Raw genomic sequence first — 24,801 nt, 5'->3', positions numbered from 1 at the left:
TCGAGCGATCATCATTGGAATCCGGAGTTGGGCCGACACACGCGTTTCTCTGTGGCATGACCTTGGCAAAGGTTAATTCCTTTGGGCACATGAAGAAATCAAGTCTTGCGGCGCATGAGGCCATCAATGCCTGCATTGTTGCTTGCGCCAAACCAGGACTCAGTCCTGGTCAGAGCTGAACGATTTCTTGGTTCAAGCATGGTAGTAATTTCTAAAACTACTCGTAATACTGGGCTCTGCCCGAGTCAGTCAGTACTACCTATGCTGTACTTCTCCCAGGATTAAAGAGGCTGTCATCGCCGTTCCAGAAAGACATTGTCGGGAAGCAGCCGATTCTGCGATACCAGGAAGGATAAACGCAAAGATGTACCCGGAGGATCTACTGGAGAACCCACAGTCCATGTCCTCAGGAACAATGAGGCAGGAACTGAGACGTACTTAAATCGAAAGCGCACGTCCTTTCAAAAGGGACTTTCTAGTATTCCCTGAAATGGTTCTCATCAAGCCTTTGGGCAGGCATTTACCGGACGGGATCGCTTCGATCCGCGGTTGACCTCTTGAAGTCGCCGGGCGTTGACTGCGAATCACAACAGTAATACGCACGGGTTGCTTGGATTGGAATCTTTACTGTGCACCATTGGTGCTGGAAATCAATTGGACGACGGAAGAGCGGGAATGGCAAATCGCCAGGAGCCGCATTCGAAGTTTGTCGGCGCTCAGGACTGCACACCAGCGCTGCATAGCCTTATTTCGATTGAAGCTGCAGCGGGGTTTCCTGGTCCTCAGGCCTTGACGCCTGGGCTGAAAAACCTCGCCCCTCCCATGGCGGGGATTTATAGGAGGGCACTTAGCTCCTAAACCATATACACCCAAAGCCACCACTGTCGATATACAGAACGATACAGCACATACCAGATTAATCGATCGAGATGACCTCACAACGGCCTGTGAGAGTACTCTCTATTGGTATGCATCCAACTGCTAAGTGTCTTTTTTTTTTTTTTTTACGCTGACACGGCTCGAGATGGCGGAGGAGTTCGGGGCTATTCGAGCCTCCTCATCATAGAGCATATCATGGAAAAGATTCAAGCCAAGTACGGTCTTAGCGATGTGCCGCGGCCATGCGATCACTTCGACTTAATCGGTGGCACAGGCACCGGAGGGTGATATCTGTCTCTCTGCGAAATGTCGCTCTGAACTGATTAGCATGCAGAATTATCGCAATCATGCTCGGAAGGCTGGGCATGTCAGTCGACGATTGCGCAAAAACGTACCGGGAGGTAATAGCCAAGCATGCTTTCGTACCAGATCGTGTGCCGAATTCGACGTTGGATTCTTTTCGCGAGCCTGCATTTTCGGCTAAACGCCTTGAGAATGCAATGAAAACAGCAATCAGGCGCTCGTGTTCGGACAGAGAGTGCAGAAGTCGCCAGAATAGAGATGACCAGTGTCCACATTCTGACAAGCTTTTCCGGGACGGGTCATGCACCAAGACGTATGTTCCATTGCAGTGGCCACAATCCAATGCATGAGCTTATCAGTCATCATTATAGGGTTGTCCTAGCAATGACGAAAGACAACATCGACGCGCGTCCAACCCTTTTCGGAACATATGATAGAACAACTGCCTACAAATCGTGCACCATTTGGCAAGTCGCACGGGCAACAACTGCAGCGGTTGACTTCTTCGAATCGATCAAGCTTGGCCGAGATGAAATTGAGTTTATCGATGCATCTTATGGGCACAACAATCCGTGCAAAGCCCTGATAAAGGAAGCTCGAAAACTGTTTCCAGGTCGCAAGATCCAAGCGCTCAGCGTAGGTGCCGGTCTCGGTGACGTCGTTTCCCTCAATGTTGAGAAATCGTCGGAAGCGATTATCAAGGCGCTGCGTGAAATCGCAGCCTCCTCTCAAAGCGTAGCGCGCGAGCTTGCTGACGAATACACTGACACCGATCAATACTTTCGGTTCAATGTTGACCAGGGACTGAGGGATATCACTCTGGCGGACTGGGATAAGGGCAGCAGAATTTCGGCACACACCCATAACTACTTGAACGAAAACCAGAGACAGATCGAGCGGTGTGTCGCCACCCTGTGCGAAGGCCGCAAATATGACAATTCCGAGAAGAGCAGAGTCCCTGAGGATCCTCCACCACCATACCCTGGCAGGCAGAGTTTCAGGAACTATTAACGACCAGAGCAGAATTCTAAGGTAGAAAGAAGAGTGTGTAGGGAAACTCTGAGGTCTCTCTCGAGCGATCAGTTCTTATTAGATGTCGTTTTTAACTCAAATGCAAAGTTTTGGATACTCACCTACCCGTACCGCTTGAAATGGTCTCGTTTACTGCTTGCCCTACCCTTTACCAATTCCGACTCTCAGCCTTATTTATGTCTGCCCTACGTTCTGTCAGATAAGCAAAATTCTGCATCACTAAGTCGTACATTTATTGCAACAGGCTAGTGTCCAGCATAGCCAATACAAAATGACAAAACAAGTTTTATATATATACATGCCATGACTTCGTATATTCCCGCTCATTCTCCAACTCATGCCGATGAAGAGATTTGATCAATGCAGCAGTCCACGATCAATCGCTCAAGATCCGCTAGTTTATATGGTTTGGTCAGATAGCCCTGGAAGCCGACTCGGGAGGCCCGAGACCAGGCTTCATCCGTGACGTCTGCGCTGACCGCCAGCACCTTGGGGGAGATCTCTGGAACAGAGGGCACGTTGCTGTCGCTTTCGAGTGATGGCTGCGGGCTGTCGGTTGGGCTTGTTTGCCGCTCCGGGATCAGACGACGGCGATGTTCGTCGACGAGCTCGAAAATTTTGGACGTCGCCTCGTACCCGTCCATCTCGGGCATCCATAGATCCATCAACACGACGTCGATGGGTCGCGTGCGGTGGTGTTTTCCTGGATTGGAGCTACTGGCAATCGAGCTGTCGTCGCTGCCGAGAACGGATGGTGATGGCTCCGGCGATGGCAAGGGGTAGTGCGAGAGCAGAGTCTCCTCCATCACCTGAACTGCCTGCCGCCCGTCGTACGCTTCGTGTACGTCGTGATACCCTAGTTTGCGAAGCATGCTGACGAGGATTTTGCGATTGACTTGGTTGTCTTCTGCGACCAAAAATGTGAGCGGGTATCTCCGTGCCAGGTCACTACCGCGAGAGTCGGTGTGAGGACTGGACAATGAAGCCGACATAGGCTCCGATTGTGGTGATGAACTAGGGCCCAGGGATGAGCTCTGTTCCGGCGTCATCGCCATGGCGCCATCCAAATCTGACCCACGGCTCGTGGTTTCCACGCTGTTGACCTGTTGGGTGAAAGAGAAGCTCGGCTCTACCGTGGGGGTCACATAGCTTGCCGACGGGGTTCCAGGGCGACTGGAGGTCTCTCCGGGGATAATTGGCAGGCGAATCTCAAACTCCGACCCCCGGTCCGGGCCGGACGTGGAAGACCGCACACAGAGTAGGTCCCCTCCCATCTTCCGGGAAAGCCCTTTGGCTACCAGCAAGCCCAGCCCGAGGCCATCCTGTGCCCGCGTGGTCGAGTCATCCTCACGGGCAAACGGTTTGAAAAGATTCGGGAGGAACGCCTCTGGAATGCCCCGGCCCGTGTCGCACATATTGATTCGAATGAATCGGCCCTTGCTCGCCGTCGTCACGGTCACGTTGATCGTCCCTGTCTCCGTGAACTTAACTGCGTTCAGGAAAACTCGAGATATCAACTTAGTGAGGTTCCGTTCGTTCACAAGCAATGTGTCTGGAACTCCAGGATCGACTGCCCACTCGATCTCTTTGACACTGATTGTGCCGTTCGCTGCACGGGTACGGATTTCGATACGCTCGCCCAGCGGCGTCTTTTCGCTCATGGATGACTCCGTCCGTCCCTCCAAGCCTAGGTATCTGTTGATGACCGTCGGAAGTAGCTCACGAATTTTAGTGTGCCGCAGCCCGGACGCATTCAGATTGCCTGTTTCGCTAGCAACCCGCGGTGTTCCCGGGCGGCTTCCGAAAGATGGTTGATACACTGAATGCATCGTAGCTTCGTCAGCCTGATCGCTGGCGGCGTTCCGGACTTCAGAAAGGGGCGAGAGCCCACCATGAGATGCATGCCGTCGCGAACAGCGCTTTGGCAAGGGTCCATAACCGGTTCGCTCCACCATGCTACGCCGACGTTTGTAAGGGTTCGGAGAAAGAGATGCCTCCGAAAATTCAACGATTTCCATTGGAGAATGTGGCATCAAGTCCTCCTCCGAGCTAGCATCAGGATACGGAGTCTTGCGTGGCGTTTCGGGGATTTGCATGTCCAGATCATAGGCAAGGATCACATTGTCTGCTGCCTCCACGGCTCGCCGTGCACTGTCTTGGACCAACTTAATGTTGTCCTTGAGATCCTGTAGAAGCCGGGCGGACTTGGTCAGCACGCGGTCGCTGATGGCCTCTTCCACACTAGCATGCATGACGTCGAGCATTCCCACGACACCCTGCATGGGTGTCCTCAATTCGTGCGACAGACTTGGGGCAACTGGTTTTAGTGGGTGCGTGAAACCATGCGTGGAGGGCGGCGCTGAGATGGAAGGGATGGGTGTCTTGGGCGTGGTCGGCAGCCGCGAGCCGGACAAATCTGGTCGATCTGACGAGGATGGCTCCGGTTCCGCCAGCACACGCCTGCAGACAATATCTTCAAGGGAATGTAAGATCATCTCCAAATAAGTCCACGAGAGGGATTTCCGCTGGAGGCCTTCGGCCGTCCACATCATCCCAAAGTGTCCGATGAACTGACCGTCTTCAGAAAACAGCGGCGCGCCCATGTAAGCTTCACTAGAGAAGGGTAGCACCCGAGACGATGCAGCGAAGGGCGACGAAGACAGACCACTGGGGATCAGAAACACCTTTCCACGGCTCGCAACCTCAGCACACGCCGTGTTGTGGGACGCGAAATCACAGTCCTTGATTGTACTCCGGCGCCCGTGGCCATCATCATATATGCAGGACACGACTCGCATGTCTTCGTCATGACCGCTACCTGCGCGGCCATGGCCAGCCACCGCTTTCACCACAAATCCACACTGGGCGTTGCAGAGCGACGTAAGGCCCCCGAGCAGCTGCTCCCAGAACGAGTCGCGGTCCGCGGCCCGCAGGGCATTCTTCAAGACCACGAGCCTCTCCGCCGCCGCCGCCTCGGCGGCGTCCACCGGAAGGTTTGCCAACGAAGTCGTAGCTGTTGTGTCGGCCGACTCACTCGACAGACATGGGTCGAGTGGATCTGACCTGAACGACGACGACGATGAAAGTACCGGGTCATTTTCCACGCTCATGTCGTCGACATCGCATTCAAGAGACGCCGTATGCCGAAGCATCGAGCTGGCGGGGGGAAGACCAATCATTCCAGGGCCAGGGCTATCCGCTAGGACGGATGGGAGGGTATACAAATGATTCCAGGCTGTGCGGTCTGTCGCAACCGGGGAGGGGCTCGAACCTACGACGCCTGAACCGCAGCACCATTGAGTGAGACCGCGATGAGAATAATGGTAGTGCGGCGTGGGCAGCGCGCAGTAGGCGAGAAGCCGGTTAGGGGTATCCTTTTTTTTTTTTTTCCGATATAGTTCTTCGACCAAAGCCGCAACCAGCCTAGTATCCAGGGACGACGTTGAAAGGAACGAAGTTGTCCTCCGTACGAGGACGTTAGAAAAGATTCAGTGCAATCAAGATTCAAACATTTGGTACGAGGTACTGAATACGCGATTAAGTTATTATTAAAGTGCAGTGTGGAAATGGCGGAAATCATCGTCTTCACTAGCCCATACGCAGGACTTCTGGATCCAGACCCAGGACCCAGGTATCCCTCTGTCGGACCGTTCTCTTCCCCCCCCTCCGTACAACACGGGAGATAATTAAAAGCCTCCAGACCCGGCCGTTGCGTACGTGCGACTTTTCGAGGACTCCCTCTCTCCGCGCGGCACCAACCTTCTCTTCCTCTTACCCAAGATGACAGGCGGTCCATCAACCGGCCGCAAGGTAGCAGGGATCCCAACGCCAGTTGTCGGGAAGCTCCCAATCCCGGCCCAGGCATCCGAAGGCCTAAAAAGAAACCTTCGATTCCCGCGACGATCGTTCGATCCGGCCGATGGGCCCTTCAGATCCCAGAAAATCTAGACCATCCACAGCCCGTCTCCATCGTCAATCCTTACTCATTTCCTCCGAGCCACCGCCTTGAAACGGTTCCAAGAAATATTCCACCCACGCTGGGGACTTTGGGTAGGGATCAAAAAGTCACGGCCGAGTGGGTAATACAGCAAGAATTTCTGCCCACCGTTCTCATAGACGATCAAACCGGCTGGTCGAATGGGAGGGCGGGCATTTTCTGGATTGCCACTTGTGTTGCTCCGCAGCAGTCATCGCGCCGAGAATCCCCAGGCTAGCGAGAAGGATTCTAGATCCCTGAGAGTCGCGCCACGGGGCGGCAGGCCAGATCCGGTCGGAGTCTGAATGTCCCTCTTTCTCGCTCTCCTTAAATCAAAACCAAACACGTTCAAGAGTTAAGTTACCGAGGTTGGCCGGGAGGGAGTCACTTGACAAGTTGAATTTGACGAGGAGATTGATTCGGCCTGTTTTTGGAATCTTACCTCTTCCGGAATCGCTCAGATGCCCTGGATATCCCGACAACTCTTGAAAGTCAATGCATCATAGATCACCCCCATGGTTCTATTCCCGGCCATGAATTTAAATATGGAGGATTAGGTTACCAGTTTTTTCCTTCTCGATGATCAAGTCCGCGGAGATCCCAACACCCTACGACGGAGGACGAACACTTCGTAGGGTGTACCAGCGACTTGGAAGATTTGGGGACGAGGACCAAACAAGACCGGCGAATATTCGATCCTAGTCGCTCCTGAGTCAGCACATGAACACGCCGTCTTCAGACTTGACTCAGCGATTGCGTCGGTGATATCGCACCCTGGCTGGAACTGGATGATTCGATTCGATGACGCGGGTTGGCCGCCTGGGAAGACCAGGGTGTGCCGCTGTTACCGCCTGCCCGCATGATGGATCTGCAGCGATGGTGTGAACGCACCAATCAGAGACGGGACAGTCTTCAATTTATGGGAACTCTAGATGGAAGTTCCGTCTAAAAAGATCTGGGGGGAGTCACGCAGTTCAGGTTGAGTATGAACCATGAATGAACTGCATATACGAGTCGTATATACGTAAGTCGCTCGTAGGACTACTGAAGAAGATGGCTTGTTCAGCATGGCATGCTCCTTGACGATCGTTCTGTGTCCTGTTTCGACGGCATGCAGGACGATTTGCCATCGGGACAGCAGCTGATACTGGATGTCGATTCTGGCTGGCATTTGAACGCTTAAAAAGTGCCATGTCAACGTCCACTCTCGCAGACTCAAATTCTAGACTGTCGTCAAAAACAGGAAAACGGGAAGAAAATCTGCTGTGTACCATCAAGAAAGCCCATTCCAATGGTGTATGTGTGTGATGGTGATTCCAAACTACTGTACAATGCCGGAGCTCAGAAATCAGTCTACAGCGACCCCCATCCAAACCATTTTCTTCCCAGCCCCAATGTCGCCGACGAGCCCAATCGTAATATCGCCATACTGACCGCTCCCTGCATGCCCAAGACCACCATCATTTTCGCAATGTATGCCCCCATATCCGCGGCACTTCCTCCGCCGAACCATTCTCCTAGTCCGCGGATGTCGGTGATCGACCGGGTGTTGCTGCGCGGGGACCAGACAAGCGGAAGTGGCGAGGAGAGGTACGTTCTGGCCAAAGACCGCAGGTACAGTGATTCCAAGGGGAGGAAGATAATCGTCGTGCAGAGTGAGGCTAGACGCGTCGCGAGCGCGTCGACTGGATGCGACGAAAGAACCGTGACTCGGTGCCGTATCTTCTTCGACCGATCGAAAGTGGCCGAAGTTGGTTGGACGGTATTAGAATCGGTGACGTTGGACGGGCGTCGCCGTCGTTGGCCGTCTTCCAGGGCGGTGATGGCTTCGATGTCGTCCTCGTCCTCGGATTCGGAGGAAGGATCGCCGTCGGGCTCGTCATCATCAGTGACGCCGGGCGGAGGACTCTCTACGGTGTCCGGGAAGGCCGTGGTCTCGGCCGGATGATCGTCATGGTCGGCGACGGATGGCTCCCTTGGTACTTCATCAAAAACGGTTTGCGTCGCCGCCGCTTCATCGGCGCGCCGAATATGGTCAGGACGGTGGTCAGGCATTGGCTCGCTTGCTCCCGACCGGTCCCGAAAACTCTCCTGCTGACCAGCGACAACTCGCTGACTATTTTCACTACTCTCGTGCTGCCGGGTCGACAGCAGTTCCAGCTGCATCGTGATGATATCTGAACTCTGATGGACTAGCGAGGCACGTACACGAGGTGAGTTAGGCGGAGACGAGTCTGAAGACGACGCCAGGGAATAAAGCGAGTTTGACCTGGAGTTTGACTCTCCAGTGCGCTCTCTGTCCTCCTCAATTCCAGGGAGCTGACCAGCATCGGTGGAATTGCGAGAAGTTCCATCCATGCCTGTCTGGTCTGGCGACTGCAACCAATCCGGTGGATCTGGAGTAATCTGCGTTGGTGACTGTGTTAGACCTCCATTAGGAAGGTCCTGGTCCATAAAAAGGGACTGCGGATCCGGTGTCGTCGTAGTTTCTGATCGTGATTGTGAATCTCCAGCAGCAGCAGATCGTCCAGTCCGCTCCTGACGGGTGAACGAGACAGAGGCTCTTCGTCTTGAGCGAGCCGGTCTCGACCGGCCTCCAGTGTACCCCAGCTCCCGTTGCAACTGTTCAATACGACTGCGAATTGACTCCAGTCGCTCGCGCCGAGCCGAATTGGCACTCCCGCAGGAGCACGACGAGCTCTGATGGTCTTTCCATCCGAGCCATGACCGCATCCAATTCCATAATATCATCATTTCGTATCTAATATCTTCGGCAAATGTGAAGTTGCTGCGTTTAACCTCCTCTTCCGACCGCCTCCCTAGCGTGGGAACGGTCCATTCCGCAAAGTCATTTTCCAGAGCTACTTTTATTGATATCTCATCTGGGTGATCAGGTCGAGGGAGATGCCTTCGTAGAATGCGGTACAGTCTTGCTTCAACAAACGGCCTCAATGAAAAGTAGCAGAAAAGCAACGTGTAGGGCGCGCCTGCCAGTTGCATGGCAAAGCGGGCGAGGGATGAAGGAGAGAGGTCGCTTGGGACGGTAGGGAGGCGGATGAGAGAGGTTGACGTAAAAGGCACAAAGAACCGAAGGCCCGGGACTAGAGACATCGGAACTAGTTGCAATGCTTGCAGGATGCTAAGCATGTAGACTTGCTCAAAGAAGGCAAAATAGATCGCCGGCGCCCTGAAGTATGTGTGAGCTGCGAACCGGCGCTGATTTTGGGGCCAACGCTTACACTTTTTGGAGCATGGAAAATATGTGCTTGACAAGCCTCGAGAGGAATCCTTCTGCCATGTTTCGTATGATCAGATTCTGGAGATATTTCAGACTTGGCGCCACAAGATGGCGACGAAGCATCGATACAGAAAAGGCCGTCATCCACGCTGGAATTCCCGCAAAATAGAAGTTGATCAAACCGGATTCCTGGATCTCTGTCCGAATAAGTTGCAACAATGGCATGTGCGTGTAGCTCCTAAACGTCTATGTCCATGTCAGGGCATATTCCCAGTTCACACGGTGTAGACCTTACCTGAATCCTAGCTCCCAGAGACAATGTCCACCACGAACCGAGGAAATTCAAGGTCTGATCCAACGTCGCCATGAGTAAGCCATAGTCGTTCTCTGCAATTACAGCATTTGTTTTCTGCTTTTCTCGGAATACGCCCATGTTCCCAACCTCGCCGCTCACGACGATTCCCATTGTCGAAAGGACATCGTTCTTCGCCCGCCGAAGCTCACGGCCGAGGCGTTTAGAGGCGGAGTTTGTCGGATGACCGCGTTCATCATATTCTTGCACGTAACCGTCTGCTTCGACTGCGGATACGGACCTTCGTTGCAGTTGCTCGCTGGGCTCCGGGGCTTCGTAAGGGGAGCGACCCTGCAGATATTAGCGCGGGGAACTTGATTGATAGCCCGACCGATGCATACCAGAGCGAGCCGATTCATATAAGCTTGTCGGCCCATGGCGGGAGGTCTTCACAATCATCTCCCCTCATTCGGCTTCATCTGGGCTTCATCGGACTCGAGATATGGACGGTCGGAGCTCTGATAAGCACTCCAGGGTGCTCGATCAAGATGACGGAGTGCACGGGCCACACCTTAATTGCGCCCCACAACACAAACAGAGCAAACGCTTCAAACATTTCAAACATTCTAAAAAATTATTGTCGGCACGGAGAAATCAAAGTCAAGCAGGACCAAAGTCGAATTCTTTGTGTTTTCTCCTACTGATTCTGATTTTGGTCGACAAGTCAGCAATCAGGATCCCTGGATATGACGCGGTAAATACTCCTTGGGACATTGGCCGCGAATATGTCGAAAATTCAGGTCAAGACGACCTTTGAAGCGTCGCGAACGCTTCACCCAATCTACACTGGAGGTAGCACTTCTCTCGATGCAAGTGGCCGGATTCTGGCGAGCTCTGTGGGAGAAGATGCACTCGTTGTAGATTTGGTTACCGGCGACCAACTGGCCAGATTAGAGGGAGTAAGTGAGCTGTTATGCGACGAAGAATCTTTGACGCTAATCACTGTTTGCAGGATGGAGAAGTGGTGACCAGCTTAGCCAGTAAGCACGACACATCCTGGCTATGATACTGTCTATCTAACAGCGTTTTTAGTCACTCGGTCCGCCTCGCACGTTATCGTCTGCTCGCGATCCATGTCAATGCGCATATATTCGCTAACACCGTACGATGAAACGACAAAATCGATACAAGCAACCCTTGTCAGAAGTCTGAAGCCTCACACTTCACCTGTCGTCACGACGGCGACGGACGAGACGGGCACGTTGCTAGCGACGGGTGCTGCCGACGGGTCCGTCAAGGTATGGGACATTCGAGGAGGGTACACGACGCATACGTTCCATGGCCACGGAGGTGTGATCTCCGCGTTGTGTTTTTTCGAAGTATCTGTTCCACATGAAGTCGATGAATCCGCAGATAAAAAGAAGAACAAGAAGAAGAAAAAGAAGTCTCAAGAAAACAATGAAGACCTGGAGATGGAAGATGTGGACGGAGCAAGGTCCACTGTCGGATTCCGTCTTGCATCTGGCGACGAGGAGGGAAAAGTTCGGATATGGGATCTGCACAAGAGGAAGTCAATCGTGGCATTGGAATCGCACGTGTCTGTGGTCCGAAGTCTGTCCTTTTCGACGACAGAGAATGCCCTTCTATCGGCTTCGCGTGACAAGACCGTTATCGTATGGGATGCCCGAACATGGAAAACACGCCGTATCATCCCCGTCCTGGAGAGTGCGGAAGCGGCAGGCTTCATCGCCGACACTGGTCTTTGCTTCGTCGGCGGTGAGAAGGGAGTGTTGCGGGTCTGGGACGTTAACCGAGGGAGCGAGGTAACGGAGGAGCAGGAATCCGGTGGGGAGCTCGATACCATCATCTCCACCGAGTACACACCGGGAATGTCATTTGTGATGACTGTGCATGCCGATCAAACTTTCCGATTACACTCGCTCGCGCCGCTGGCCGGTTACTCCCCTGGATCTACGATACTTCCTTTGCCAGTGATCCGTCGGATATCAGGTAATGACGACGAGGTCATTGACCTGGCTTACGTCGGCCCTGACCGCTCGCTACTGGCCATGGCAACGAACACGGAGAACATCCGTATCGTCTCTATCGGTCCATCTGCGGCTACTCAGCAGGATGGGAGCAAAGACGACGAATACTTTGGAGCAGATGTTACGTTCCTCGAGGGACATGAGGACATCATCATCTGCCTCGACGTGGATTGGTCTGGCTACTGGTTGGCAACCGGTGCAAAGGACAACACAGCACGTCTGTGGCGTTTGGATCCGGAGAATTCGTCTTACACCTGTGCGGCGGTTTTCACCGGACATGCCGAGTCGCTGGGAGCAATCGCACTGCCGCGAACTCCACCGCCCGCGGGGTCTGTGGCCTATAAGGATCCATTGAACCATCCTCCAGCATTCCTGCTCACCGGCTCGCAAGACCGAACGGTGAAGAGATGGGACTTAGGAAAGGTCAAGCCACATCAAACTGCGTCTCCAAAGGCAGTGTACACCCGAAAAGCACATGAAAAAGACATCAACGCGCTCGATGTCAACCATACGGGTGTCCTCTTCGCGTCTGCGTCGCAGGACCGCACTGTGAAGATCTGGTCACTCGAGGATGGTTCTGTCGCAGGCGTTCTTCGCGGACACAAGCGTGGCGTGTGGTCCGTCCGATTCGCACCAAAGGACACGCCAATTATCAATACCAATGCTGGCTCGAGCACCAGCCGCGGCGTCGTCGTGACGGGATCGGGTGACAAGACGGTCAAAGTCTGGAGCCTGTCAGACTACAGTTGTCTTCTCACGTTTGAGGGCCACAGCAACAGCGTGCTCAAGGTCCTCTGGCTTCCTCCGAGCCAATTCAAGAACAATGACAACGACGAGGATGACGAGGCGTCCGCTATTGCGCGAGGTAGCGCCGCCACGACACGCCCGGTAATCGCGTCCGCAGCCGCAGACGGCCTGGTGAAGATCTGGTCACCATACACTGGTGAGCTGGAGACAACGCTCGACAACCACACGGACCGCGTCTGGGCGCTCGCCAGCCCAACACCCTCGGGATCTCGCGCCGACGTCCTCAACCCCAGCAACCCTTCCACATCTCCCTACTCGCTGGTTTCCGGCGCCGCGGATTCCACCGTGACCTTTTGGACGGACACCACCTCCGCCACGCTCAACGCCGCTGTTTCCGCCAACGCCGCCCGCATCGAGCAGGACCAACAGCTGCAAAACTATATCCGCGCGGGCGCCTACCGCGAAGCCATCACCCTTGCCCTGCAACTCAACCATCCCGGCCGGCTCCTCTCACTCTTTACCTCCGCAATCGAGGAAGCCGACGCAGAATCCCCAGAAAGCTCCACCGATCAAGGACCCCGGCTCACAGGCAACCCCTCCGTCGACACCGTCCTGCAGTCCCTCTCCGACGAAAACCTCTACCTCCTCCTCCTCCGCCTGCGCGACTGGAACACCAACGCACGCACCGCCAAGGTTGCCCAGCGCATCCTCTACACGCTCGTCCGCTCCTACCCAGCGTCGAAATTCATTTCGCTGGCACAGAAGCGGCCACCCGCCATCGCTGGCGCAGCCAGGAAAGGTGCGCCACTGAGCATGAAGGATATTCTGACGGCGCTGAGGGCGTACACGGATCGGCATTATCGTCGGATAGAGGAGCTAATGGATGAGAGTTATCTTGTGGAGTGGATTCTTTCGGAAATGGATGATGGGATGGGTTTAGTTGCTGCTGATGGTACTGCAGACCATACCGAGGATGGAATGTTGGATCATGAGAAGGATGTTATTATGCTTGAGGCTTGAGTTGGCTTTTCTTCTCCTCCTGGGCGTTTTTTAAAAATGGGCGTTACTTCGGACATACCTAGGTACCTTAGGTAGATAGACCATGTGTCAATGTGTAAAATATCGCAACACAGTGTATACATGTCGACATTATTCTAACTTCATCTACTATACAGTACGAAAATTCTGATCAAGTCTTCCTCTTTCCCACTTTTCTCCTCTCCCAAACCATCAAGTATGATTCCCTCGTGAACAGTGTCTCACTTTCCGTCTTATCCACATACAGATCTTGGATCTGCAACCACTCTGGACCCCGTTGCTGCTGATGTTCCTTCTGCCGCCTGGCGTTCTCCGCAGCCATGGCCTTATCGTGCAGCTGGATCAACCAGGACACGTTCTCGGCGCTTGCGCCGGTGGCCGTTGTTGTTCTGTCAGTGGAGTTGTCTCCAGCGCCGGCGCCGGAGGACGGGGCCGCAGTGTCGAGGATGATGTTGGCGACGAGGTCGTAGATGATGGGCTCGCCTGGCGGGTGGATGGATGGGTTGGGCTCCACATACGGCGACATATCGAGTGATCGCGGCGAGGGGAATGTCACGATGGTCGGGTTACGCTCCGAGACGAATTTGTTCTTGCTGAAACGCTTAATGTGGAAGAGGAGATAGGGTGGTAGCGGGTGAAGCAGACGATGTCGGACACGATGCGACATCTTCTCAGACGCCGTGATCCCGTTGTATTTGTTAAGCAGGGTTGTGAGTGGCACCTGCGGAATGATCGACTCGCGATTAGCCGACTGGAAGAGTGGCGTCGGCGGAAGGTCCAGCGTCAAAATGAGGAACGGCGTGATTTGCGTGTGAGTCTGCGATGACTCGGTAAAAACGAGTCGCGAATTCGTAGTATCGGCTTGCGCGGTGATTTCTTGACTCTCGATCCGCAGATGGCCCTGGAAAGCCTGTTGGATGACGCTAGTGGGCGTCTTCGACGGCTTTTTCGAACCTCCTAGACTTAGATGGAGGTTGTTAAGGAACCACGACAGGAACTCCACGGGATCCGATTGTTGTGTTAACGTGAACCGCTTCGACGATCGAAGCGCAATCTCCTGGAGCAGCTCATGCGGCGACACATGAGACTTGAATGCTCTCGGATTCCACAGCTTGCGAACCAACGTACTGAATCGCAGCGTAAGCTGGGGTGACCCCGGGACGGGAAAATCGTGCAGCAGGAAGAAGTTCCTGATGGGAGTGACATGAGCCAAAGCCTGGACAACCACGTTCAAATAGTCGTTGGCCTTGATATTGTTCATCCCGACGTAACCTGCACAGGTCAGCTCATCCTCTGGAAAGTCCAACGGCTATTGTTAACACACCTGGTCGGTACCGCTTGCCCTGGAGGTCAAAAGCATCGCGAACCTCTTTGTCCAACTTTGACACCTCCTCCTTTGTGTACGTCGGATTGACTACGTATTTGATATCATCCAATGCCTTGCTCTTAACTTCGTATCCCTCTGGTAGCACGTAGATTTTTCTCGTCTCCATATTGACAAAAACATGGTGTCCGACCTCAAGCGCGTGCTCATAGGCATGCGACTTTGGACCTCGTCCCTGATAATACTTGCCGCACACCAGACACGCATACACGTTAATATTCGAAAGAGACACGGAGCACAGCTTCTCAAAGTCGAAATCGAGCACGGCGCGATTGATCGTGTCGAGGTAGAGGTCGCTGTAGCCTTCTTCGGGCTGTGTCTGTCGCTTTGGAGCTGCAAGTCGCGCCTCGTCCTCGTCCTCGTCGCTTGCGGAGTCTTCCTCCCGTTCCTGTTCGGCTTCTTGTAGCTCTTCAGCTTCGCGATCGGCCGCGGCTAGGATGTTCTTGCCCTGGGCTTCGTCGCGCTCGTATTCTCGGCCGTCGAGACGCGATCCGACGTCACCATTCTGGTCGCCATCTTCCGCGAAGCGGAGTTTTTTGGGGACTGGAGTGCCGGTGTTGATTTCCCCTTCAATATCGGAGTCTGCTTGGCGTTTAGACATGGTTCGCTCGGACATATTCAGCAGATGTTGATATCGCAGACCTGAGCTACTGCAGTTGATCAAGCTTGCCGCCAAGATCTCCTATGATGCAAACATGTCAAACATCATCCTATCCGACAACGCTGTGAATAGTGATACGACTAGCCTCAGTGCTGCCGTGAAGCACCACTATCTATACGAATAATCTAATATAAAATTGAAATGAATACCGGCATGATTACCAACTAGTCAATTGTCGTCTAGCATATCCGTAACTGTATGATACACCATCATGCCAAATATCATTACGGAATTGGAACGTCTCTGCTGTTGTCGAAATCAACGTCTCGAATGCCATCCTTGGTAACCACCTTGACGAAGACCTAACACGTTTTCTCAGCAGGATATTCCGGCACCATGTGCGGGACTCAATCTTACCCCCTTGAAGTCAATCGGTAGTCGTCGCTTGAGTTCGTCAGTGCACATTCCTAGAATCTTGAGACCTTGCTCCAGAGTGATATCTGGATGGTGGTGCTTGTCCAGTATCGACAAGCAGTAATACCTAAAACGGTCAGTACGAAGTCATCCTGCGGTTAACGAACCACATACTGAGCATATCCATGAGCAGCATAAGGCACAGGCGCCAGTGAAGCCAGGTAATCGATCCAGTACAAGCTGGGCTTATGCGTGATAGGATCGACGCCTCCGAGAAGAAGGTTAACCAGATACGGTTCCCGGGACCGTAAACTGTATGCTAGCTCTCCGCGAACAAAACTCGACACAGCGGCCGGACTAAGTTCCGTGCCATTGCGCATGGTATATAGTTGGACATTCGCCTGGATGAACTCGGCGAATTGCACTAGAAGCCGGTGATCAGCCGTCGGGACAAGTCAGCCAGCGATCGTAAAGAATACCTCCATCGCCCGGTTCTCCCGAAAATGCCAGCAAGGTATGTTCGTTCAATTTTCGTGTCTTGTCATCTGTGGCTTTGAGAATAGTCGGCCCACGAGTCGCAGCTTTCGAGGCCGCAATGATGACGAAGTCCTTTCCGGTGATGCCCAACAGAACCTCCCTAGGACAAATGTCAGTGACCGCAATGGTCTATCATTGTTGTAAATACTCACATGTTTAATCCGCAAGCTCAGATTCTGAAAATTGGGGAAGATATGAAGACAAGCTGGGCGGACAGCTGAAGCAGACGACTGTCATTGAGCTCCAGCGGGTGCCACGCGTGAGCTTGACGCCTGGAGCTTTGATGCAAACAAGACAAACATAGCACCTTCATTTAGGCGTTTCAGTTTCTCCGATCTCCGAACTCCAGTGCCAAGATTACGCTGCACGGACCAATCAGGATAAGAAAGAAGAAAAAAAGTTTAGATTTGATAGAAGTTGCAGTTGCAGACAAGCAGCCTTTTTTCTAAGGTTGAATTTTCTTTGGTTTTTGAGCCGCTGTAAATAGGGAGTTCGGCTCGAGGAATTCGAGTCCCTCCGACAATGTCATCATTTTTCACACTCCCGGCCTCCCAGCGCAAGCGGAAGAGAGAAGACCGCGTGGCCGCGCCAGGATCGAAGAAAAGAAGCGTTGCTGCGAATAGAGGGTCGGACGAGGAATCGTCACGTCGGAAATCGCAGAAAGACGATGAATCGATATCTGGAAGCGACTCTGAAGATGTGGAGGAAGATATTTCGGAATCGGAGGTCTCTGGCGACGAGAGTTCTGAGTCCGATGAAGGCGAAACGGCCGCTGAGCGGAGATTGAAGCTCGCAGAGCGATACCTTGAAAATCTCAAAGAACAGGTCGATGAGGCTGGCTTCGATGCGGCAGATCTCGACCGCGACCTCATCGCCGAACGATTGAAGGAGGATGTGGTATGTAGGCCACATTTGCTAAGATCTCGATATTATGGCTAGGCCGCTTACAACTGCCACAGGATGAAGCCAAGGGTCGAGTATTCCGGCAGATCGCGTCGCAATTGGATTTTGCTGGTGCCACGCATACGTTTTTCCGCGCTGATACCCTCTCGACGACATCAGTTGCCGTGCATCCGCCCTATGTTTATACGGTTTCCAAAGACCGAGTTTTGATCAAATGGGAACTCGTGACACCACTCGAATATGACAACTCAAAGGCTAATGGCATCAACGGCTCCACGGAGTCGCCACGAATACACCGAAAGAAACCAAAGAACCTAAAGTATGTCAAGGGCCTACAAAAAGTGCCGGGGAGTAAGGAGCGACAGGGGCACACTGGCCGCATCCTCGCCGTTGCGGTCTCTCCGTCGGGGAAATACGTTGCTACGGGTGGGGAGGACAAGAAATTGATCATTTGGGATGCGGAAACCCTCACACCCATGAAGTCATTTACACAACACCGAGATGCTGTCAGCGGACTGTCGTTCACACGGCACATCTCGTCCAACACGTCGGGAGAGCAGCTGTTCTCGGGGTCGTTTGACCGCACCATCAAGACATGGTCCCTCAGCGCCGGCGGGCACGCCTACGTCGAGACACTCTTTGGCCACCAAGACAACGTCTCGGCCGTTGCCTCTATGATGACGGACCAATGCGTCAGTGTTGGCGCACGGGATCGCAGCGCACGACTCTGGAAAGTCGTCGATGAGACACAGCTTGTCTTCCGCGGGGAATCGTCCAAGAAGGACGAGTACCAAAACAACAGCATCGACTGCGTGGCGGTTATTCCACCACAACACTTTGTGACGGGCTCCGACGCAGGGTCCCTGTCGCTGTGGTCGATCCACAAGAAGAAACCGCTCTACACCATCCCTCTGGCGCACGGCCTGGACCCGGTCCCGCCGCCGGAGGAGCTTTCACCGGAAACTGACCGCGAGACGGCGACGCACAACGCACGCTTCCTGCGACCCACCCCGCGCTGGATCACCGCGCTGGCAACCGTCCCGGGCACGGATATCGTTCTCAGCGGAAGCTGGGACGGCTTCATCCGCGCGTGGCGCGTCTCGGAGGACAAAAAGATGCTCTATCCTCTAGGACCCGTAGGCGTGGGGAACAAGTCCTCGCCGCCGACACCCTCCCATCAACTTAGTCAATCCCTCAACTCCACCATTAACGGACATACCCAACCAAACGACTCCCACCCTGCCCCCGTGGCAACAGCCACATCAACCACAGAATCAGAACCAGAGCCCCTCCTTAAAGGCGTCGTCAACGACATCGCCGTCTTCGAGCGCCGACCCGACTTCCCCTCCAAATCAGCCTCTTCATCATCATCGACCGGAAAGAAACTTCCTCCGAATGCCCGAGAGAAGAAGGGACTGTGCATCGTTGCGGCTCTGGGTAAAGAGCATCGCTTTGGACGCTGGAATTGTTTCGCGAAGAGCCAGTACCGTGGTCCGTCGAGTCAGGGCCGAAACGGGGCGGTGGTTTTTGAGGTTGATTTTCGCGAATAATTAACTCGCCCGGGGAAGTTGATCGGTGCGTGCGGTAGTTAGCAGGTTGGCATGAATGGATATGGACGCCGTTCGAATACTGTATATAGACTAGACATGGTCTCTAAAAGTGGGTTTCGCAATGGCATATACTGTATTATGATATGATGGATATCTATCATGTCATCTGCAGGATGATCTAAATACATGATGGTCATTCGCCGAGTCCGATATTTATGCTATTTAAGTTATTCTTGGTCCTGCAAGGCTAAAGTAAAGAGACAGCAAAACATCCGACATGTGATGTATGCTATCGGCGCCCCGAAAGTTGAATGAGAGTTAACAGGATTTGAACCTCGGGCGGGATATGAGGAATCTGTGGCCAAGTCAGAACTTTGATTGTGTCTTAAGGCAATGATGCCGCCGACCTGTGAGCTAGGCCATGCACGCATGTAGGTAAATGGATGTTACTATGAACGCACCCTCCGCCGTCGGCGCGCTGGAGGAACCGGTACATCATCATCATCGTCGTCGTCCTCATCCTCTGGTTCACTAGAGGTAGCGAGGTTGATCACCGGTGCGCCTCGCGGTACTCCTGTCACCCATGTCGGAGGGGTTGGCGATCGAGGAAATTGGCCTTGCGCCGTCTGATACGATTGGGAGTCATCATCTTCCTCGTTCACCTCGTCTTCCTCCGAGTCATCATCATCATCATTGGTTTCCTCCATGCTAACGTCAGAATCGTCGTCATCATCGTCACTATCTTCACTTCCATCCTCTGACGAAGAGGATTCACTTTCATCTTCTGACGAGGACACGGAAGACAGGCGACGTCGATCCCCAATTACAGTCGAATGATCGCTTGAATCATCATCGTCGTCCTCGTCGTCGTCGTCGTCGACGATAAAAGAGTCCATGTCCTCGTCCTCGGAATCCTCATCGTCATCGTCGGAATCATCTTCATCGGTAATGTAAATCGTCCGTCGGGCTCTCCTCCCTCGCCCTGGACCCGGATTATCATCTCCTTGTCGGTCACGGCCGTACGTTCGGTGCATCGCATCATGTAACCGGAAGCCGAACGGCAGAAGCTCATCATGGTAGCCATCCATCTCAAGCGCCTCGGCGAAAGCTTCCGCCTCCATGTCGTCTGCATCGGTCATAAATTCCGAATGGTCGTCGTAATCAGTGTAGTCGGTGAAGTCGGGGTCGTCGTGTGCGTAGTAGCCGCAGTTGACGCATTCGTCTTCGACCAGTTCCCATGCGCAGTTCGGACATCGTTCCACCCCGTCCTCCACGTCGATGATTGGACCCTCTGGCCCGCGCTTCTCCTTGAAGCATCCTTTGAACAGCCCGCCGGTTCGCGGATCAGTATTGTTCTTGTCTTCCTCTATCTTCTTGGCCTCTTCTTGTCTACGCTGATTGTGCTCGTCTGTCGTCTCTCCTTTATCGAGAAGTTCGGCTCTATTGGTGAACAAATTGACGATACTCCGAATCTGACATTCGCGTCAGCATTCTCCATATCACACGGCTCAGACAACGGACGAACCAGATAGGAAGGCGCCGGTTGCGCTTTCACTTGCGCTCGGCAATCAGGACATGTCTTTTTGCTATTTCGCGCCGACGTGAACCAAGCCGTCAGGCACTGGACCAGTCAGTATAATAGGTGATTATGCAAAATCACCTGAGGGCCGCTTACTCCGTAGCAAAAGGTGTGGCCACACGCCAGCGTGTATGGCTCGTAAAGGGGACGGACGCAGATGCCGCATTGTATCAGATTGCGAAGGTCATCTATATGGCTCTGCAGTGTCTCGCAGAGCTGCAGACATTTTTGGTTACCATTGCTGTTGGCCTAACTGAAAATATTATCGACTTACCCCCGACGGATCCTCCATGACAGAGCCTCTTTCGTCCAAGTCGCGTTCTATGTTTGTGCTGGGCCAAGTGATTCAACCGTTAAAAATGGACAGTAACTATCGAGTTTAGACAGCCATGCACGGGGCAGATGCGTTGGCGGCGGCGTTTGTGATCGCCAGTTGACCGCGTTGATCAATCAGGGCGCCAGGCGAAACGACTTCGAAGCTCGCAAGTCAAGAAAGGCAGAAAAGACACTTTGGAAATCCACAGGCAAAGCAATTGTTTATTAGAGGAAATTCTTGAGAGCCGTGAGGTACAGCCAAATCCGCCGAGCTTCACTTACTCGTTACGCGAAGGCTTGACGCGAGTCACGCGATTGGATTAGCACAGTGTTCTGCCTCAGGCAGAAGTGTCACGTGGAAATTCATTCGTATTGTCACGTGATTTATGAAGTTGTGTTTCGACCCACAGGGCCGGAAGAGAGCGCAATGGTATTCCTGGAATCTTTACTCGTACATTTAGGGAGACAGTTATCTGATTTATTTTGGTTTTCAGCCCGGATGGGAATCACTGAGAGGAGATCTGTGCGACCCCGTCAACGGTGGGAAACAGAATCGGCGTCAGGCAATCAGGCATCCAAGACGATCATCTGCTCAATGACGCACGGTCCCACGCTGGCCAAGGCCAACTGGCCCAAGGCTGCCTCGCTAACCGCGGTGGGACTGTCATCCGCGCAGCCTTAAGTAATGGCCATCCCCCCAGTTCCCGTTAGTGCCCTTACCCTCACTCTGTAAATGTTTTCTCCCCTTCACCTCACAGTCTGTCATTTTGGTGCCTTGGATGTCCAGTTTCAGGGTGCCAGCATGTCTGGGCAGTTGGGCCTCTCTTTTATGCATCGACTGACAATGGTTCAGGTATTCCCAATGTCTGACCTCGGTGGCCTCGAGCTCCGGGATAGTGCTCGTCTCTGGCTCTGGCTCTTAAAGCTTCAGAAGGCAATAATATGAAGGTCATAGCTTGGAATAATATTATCGACGCTGTCTACTCCATGGTCAATGCATATGTCGACTGCCCAGTGCAAGCCTGGTGTCAACACTCGAGTACAGATTCCCATGCGGCATCTATTGGTCCCAGCACCGTACACGGCAACATTTATTAGAAGCGTCCTCTGCCATTCGACACTATTATTATTGCTATGTGTGAAAACCTAACGCAGCAAACCCGGAGCCCATTTTTCAAGACCCAGGTACCCCAACGCGACAGCCAAGTTTGACGGGAATAACAGGATCCAAAAATGACCAAATGTCTAATGAGTCCATCGGAAAGAAGAACGATAAGAAGGCCATATCGAAGAAGAAAAGAGTCGTCAGTCATGATCATCAACAGTCCCATGCGCCCCTACGCAGCAATGGCCTTCTTTGACCGCTGTTTGAGCTCTTCGGAGAACAAGTGCCCATCGTCAATGAAGCCCTTCTGCACCTCCTCATCGTTGACAATTTCCCGATCCATTTGTTCCAGGAACTCGATCTGCTCCCGGATGAATGCCTTCATGCGCTTTGTATCGAACGGGCGTCGTGCCCGCTTCCGGTCCCTCATCGCTCGAGCCATCGCTTGCAGCCGGTCCTGCAGGATCTCTAGACGATACTCCGAGTACTGAAGGTACAGCTCGGAGAGATCAGAGATCGGCCGGACGGTGCGAAGGACGGTGTCGTCTCGGAGAGCCGATGAGCGTGGCCGGAACGAGGTCACCATGGAGATCCGCTCCGTGGTGCCCAGGGCACGAAGAGCCTGGTGCTCGATGTAGCGACCCTGAAGGATGACAGCCGACCCCTACCAATCATCAGTACCCTGTCGAAAGCATCACCGGGAGCGTACTCACCATTTGTGGCCCTCGCACCTTCATGACCTCTCCATTGCCCTTGCGAATTGCTGTCTCTCCACCAATCATCTCCCGGCAATCCGACAGCATTGTCACGCAGACAAAAGGATAGCTGTCCGTATGCCAGTCAACAATTGGGCCGAGATCGGGCTCCTCCCAAGGGCAACCAGACACCCCTTCGTCGGCTTCCCGATTCTTCTTCTCGGCGATAGCCTCTCTAGCCTTGCGCTTTTCCTCTTCAGTGTACATGGAGATGTTGACGTGGCCGATCTCCCAGTCCATGGCAGGCACCAGGTCCACACCGGCAATCTTGGATACGATCGCCAGGACCTCTGGACTCTTCCAAGCGTCATAAACAAATGGCGCATACCTGGTGAGGTCCTGTTAACGGACGCGGGGGTATGTTAGGGGCGTACAAGGTACTTACTCTGCGGCATAGCCGCGAAGCTGGCATGGCGATAGGTTGCTCGAGTATCGGTAATGTTTCCATACATTCTCGCTGAGCACTTCCTCCCGCATCTGTTTCACAGCTTCCTCGCTGAACAACGGGAACGGCTCCGAGACTCCGACGGGCGAGATGCCCCGATTCTCATCGAACCCGAGTTCCTTCATGGTCCACACCTTCTGGGGAGGTGTGTAGACCAGATGCTTGGAGGGATCAAACGTCACTCGCTCCGGCGCTGCGTCGGGGGCTTGGGCAGGGGTCTCCTGAAGGGCATCCTGACCAGCAACAGGCCCCATCGGGGGGGATGTGACGGTCATCGTCTCTACGGCAGCCATGATGATACTGTTTGAGGTCAACAGTTCGGTCCAGCAATGCCTTTTGTCTTTGATGACCATCGAAGATGGAATCTATCCAAACGAAGGGAAGGCAAACACCTACCTGAGGGATCCGTTTGCGTCTACCTGGACTAAGTGGCGGGATCAAATGACACACAGTTGATGTATTGATGAAGGACGACTTGACTACGCTACGGATGGAGGAAAGCTCGAATTTATACCTACGAACGGAGGTCCATCACAAGAGATCCCCGTGCGATTCGGGCATCGATGTTTCTCTGATTTCCATCACCCGTCCTTTCGATTTACCCACGTTCACCCCCCGCGATGCGGCGCTCGGTTCCCACATGCTCCAAACTGACCTTGGTGGCGTCCGGGACTCGTGGTCATGGCTTATCTTTCCATTGCTTTCGACGTCCACCTTGCAGGATGTGGACGGTCGGGACTCGTCCGTGAAACATCCCGTGATGCGCCCGTTGCACTCGGTGGAAACTGTTTTCTATGTTTGGGCTGGCATGGGAACAAAACTTGCTCCACATGCACGGATGCTCTGGCGGGCCCTCGGCCAGTCGCCTAAAGTCGACAATACCCATCTGTCCTGGAGCTGGGCAGCCGACATGCAATGCCTTGTTATTGCAATTGATACCGAGTGCAGTGGGTTGTGATCGGCACGATATGACAACAGCGATGATAATTCGATAGCGGAAGATACGCCTACGGCTCCGTCACACTGAGCCAATCATGCAATCATACGCCGACGCGTTGATTCAGCATCGGCAACGAGAGCTTGAAAAGATTCGCACTAGTGACGATGGATCTTTTGACTTGTTTTGGGTTGGATCCCCTTTTATTATCGGCTGATTTGTTTGAGCTACCATGTTATACTCTCGACCGAATACCTTGCAAAGCTCCCACTTCTGTGTCCCTTGCTCGGGGCTCAAAGCACAAAGCCAAGCTTCCATGGGCTGCCGATCGAAACACACCGCTATCTACACAAAGAGATTCCGAACCTTTGCCGAGCGTGGATCTGCCCAGCCTACGGAGAATATTAAGGTGGTTGTTCTTTGTCTACAACGAATCCTGTTCCTTGATGGGCGGTCCAGACTTCAGCTTACACAGGCTCTACGCGGGATGGATTCTAGTAAGTTCTGGACCTCTAGCTTATGACTCAGTTGGGAAACTTCCCATATGTCTCATCGCTCGGTCCGGCCAGCCAACGCAGCAATGCGTCGTGTTCCTTGCTGGTGGTTCGATGGGGTTGAGCCATTTGTGATCGTGTCTTAACACTCGGACCAAACCCCGCTTGGTAGTCACATGGACAAGACAAGGTTCAAAAATTCGATAGTCGGGCTCCTTTGGAGAACATT

The 24,801-nt window shown here is 53.4% G+C and overlaps 12 protein-coding genes across 12 annotated transcripts; 4 read left to right on the top strand and 8 right to left on the bottom strand.

Annotated features, from left to right (window-relative positions):
* Positions 1-929: 929 nt before the first annotated feature.
* On the top strand, positions 930-2,193 carry VTN49DRAFT_3832 (uncharacterized protein; the record flags this gene model as incomplete). Its single annotated transcript, XM_069411711.1, has 4 exons — positions 930-966; positions 1,025-1,163; positions 1,214-1,495; positions 1,554-2,193. 4 exons carry the CDS (start codon positions 930-932, stop codon positions 2,191-2,193), a joined length of 1,098 nt encoding a protein of 365 aa, XP_069268302.1.
* Positions 2,194-2,549: 356 nt separating this feature from the next.
* VTN49DRAFT_3831 (uncharacterized protein) lies at positions 2,550-5,393 on the bottom strand (the record flags this gene model as incomplete). Its single annotated transcript, XM_069411710.1, has 1 exon — positions 2,550-5,393. One exon carries the CDS (start codon positions 5,391-5,393, stop codon positions 2,550-2,552), a length of 2,844 nt encoding a protein of 947 aa, XP_069268301.1.
* A 2,150-nt stretch (positions 5,394-7,543) lies between these two features.
* VTN49DRAFT_3830 (uncharacterized protein) lies at positions 7,544-10,157 on the bottom strand (the record flags this gene model as incomplete). Its single annotated transcript, XM_069411709.1, has 4 exons — positions 7,544-9,377; positions 9,430-9,674; positions 9,724-10,071; positions 10,122-10,157. 4 exons carry the CDS (start codon positions 10,155-10,157, stop codon positions 7,544-7,546), a joined length of 2,463 nt encoding a protein of 820 aa, XP_069268300.1.
* A 348-nt stretch (positions 10,158-10,505) lies between these two features.
* Positions 10,506-13,535, top strand: VTN49DRAFT_3829 (uncharacterized protein; the record flags this gene model as incomplete). The annotated part of the gene is made up of 3 exons (XM_069411707.1): positions 10,506-10,679; positions 10,733-10,760; positions 10,813-13,535. The coding sequence occupies 3 exons, from the start codon at positions 10,506-10,508 to the stop codon at positions 13,533-13,535; spliced, it is 2,925 nt and encodes a 974-aa protein (XP_069268299.1).
* Positions 13,536-13,704: 169 nt separating this feature from the next.
* VTN49DRAFT_3828 (uncharacterized protein) lies at positions 13,705-15,538 on the bottom strand (the record flags this gene model as incomplete). Its single annotated transcript, XM_069411706.1, has 2 exons — positions 13,705-14,825; positions 14,878-15,538. The coding sequence occupies 2 exons, from the start codon at positions 15,536-15,538 to the stop codon at positions 13,705-13,707; spliced, it is 1,782 nt and encodes a 593-aa protein (XP_069268298.1).
* Positions 15,539-15,822: 284 nt separating this feature from the next.
* On the bottom strand, positions 15,823-16,802 carry VTN49DRAFT_3827 (uncharacterized protein; the record flags this gene model as incomplete). Its single annotated transcript, XM_069411705.1, has 5 exons — positions 15,823-15,900; positions 15,956-16,079; positions 16,127-16,376; positions 16,432-16,589; positions 16,705-16,802. 5 exons carry the CDS (start codon positions 16,800-16,802, stop codon positions 15,823-15,825), a joined length of 708 nt encoding a protein of 235 aa, XP_069268297.1.
* Positions 16,803-17,011: 209 nt separating this feature from the next.
* Positions 17,012-18,942, top strand: VTN49DRAFT_3826 (uncharacterized protein; the record flags this gene model as incomplete). The annotated part of the gene is made up of 2 exons (XM_069411704.1): positions 17,012-17,386; positions 17,449-18,942. The coding sequence occupies 2 exons, from the start codon at positions 17,012-17,014 to the stop codon at positions 18,940-18,942; spliced, it is 1,869 nt and encodes a 622-aa protein (XP_069268296.1).
* Positions 18,943-19,391: 449 nt separating this feature from the next.
* VTN49DRAFT_3825 (uncharacterized protein) lies at positions 19,392-20,813 on the bottom strand (the record flags this gene model as incomplete). The annotated part of the gene is made up of 4 exons (XM_069411703.1): positions 19,392-20,414; positions 20,468-20,563; positions 20,618-20,737; positions 20,796-20,813. The coding sequence occupies 4 exons, from the start codon at positions 20,811-20,813 to the stop codon at positions 19,392-19,394; spliced, it is 1,257 nt and encodes a 418-aa protein (XP_069268295.1).
* Positions 20,814-21,403: 590 nt separating this feature from the next.
* Positions 21,404-21,671, bottom strand: VTN49DRAFT_3824 (uncharacterized protein; the record flags this gene model as incomplete). Its single annotated transcript, XM_069411702.1, has 2 exons — positions 21,404-21,513; positions 21,563-21,671. 2 exons carry the CDS (start codon positions 21,669-21,671, stop codon positions 21,404-21,406), a joined length of 219 nt encoding a protein of 72 aa, XP_069268294.1.
* Positions 21,672-21,930: 259 nt separating this feature from the next.
* On the bottom strand, positions 21,931-22,149 carry VTN49DRAFT_3823 (uncharacterized protein; the record flags this gene model as incomplete). Its single annotated transcript, XM_069411701.1, has 1 exon — positions 21,931-22,149. One exon carries the CDS (start codon positions 22,147-22,149, stop codon positions 21,931-21,933), a length of 219 nt encoding a protein of 72 aa, XP_069268293.1.
* A 24-nt stretch (positions 22,150-22,173) lies between these two features.
* VTN49DRAFT_3822 (uncharacterized protein) lies at positions 22,174-23,434 on the bottom strand (the record flags this gene model as incomplete). Its single annotated transcript, XM_069411700.1, has 3 exons — positions 22,174-22,605; positions 22,655-23,024; positions 23,082-23,434. The coding sequence occupies 3 exons, from the start codon at positions 23,432-23,434 to the stop codon at positions 22,174-22,176; spliced, it is 1,155 nt and encodes a 384-aa protein (XP_069268292.1).
* Positions 23,435-23,631: 197 nt separating this feature from the next.
* On the top strand, positions 23,632-24,099 carry VTN49DRAFT_3821 (uncharacterized protein; the record flags this gene model as incomplete). Its single annotated transcript, XM_069411699.1, has 1 exon — positions 23,632-24,099. One exon carries the CDS (start codon positions 23,632-23,634, stop codon positions 24,097-24,099), a length of 468 nt encoding a protein of 155 aa, XP_069268291.1.
* Between the last annotated feature and the right edge of the window lie 702 nt (positions 24,100-24,801).

The sequence above is a fragment of the Thermomyces lanuginosus genome (genome assembly GCF_041956635.1).
Source record: "Thermomyces lanuginosus strain ATCC 200065 unplaced genomic scaffold VTN49scaffold_29, whole genome shotgun sequence".
Classification (NCBI taxonomy): Eukaryota; Fungi; Ascomycota; class Eurotiomycetes; order Eurotiales; family Trichocomaceae; genus Thermomyces; species Thermomyces lanuginosus.
Note: the sequence above shows the minus strand (reverse complement) of the source record. Positions and strands in the feature narration are given on the sequence as shown.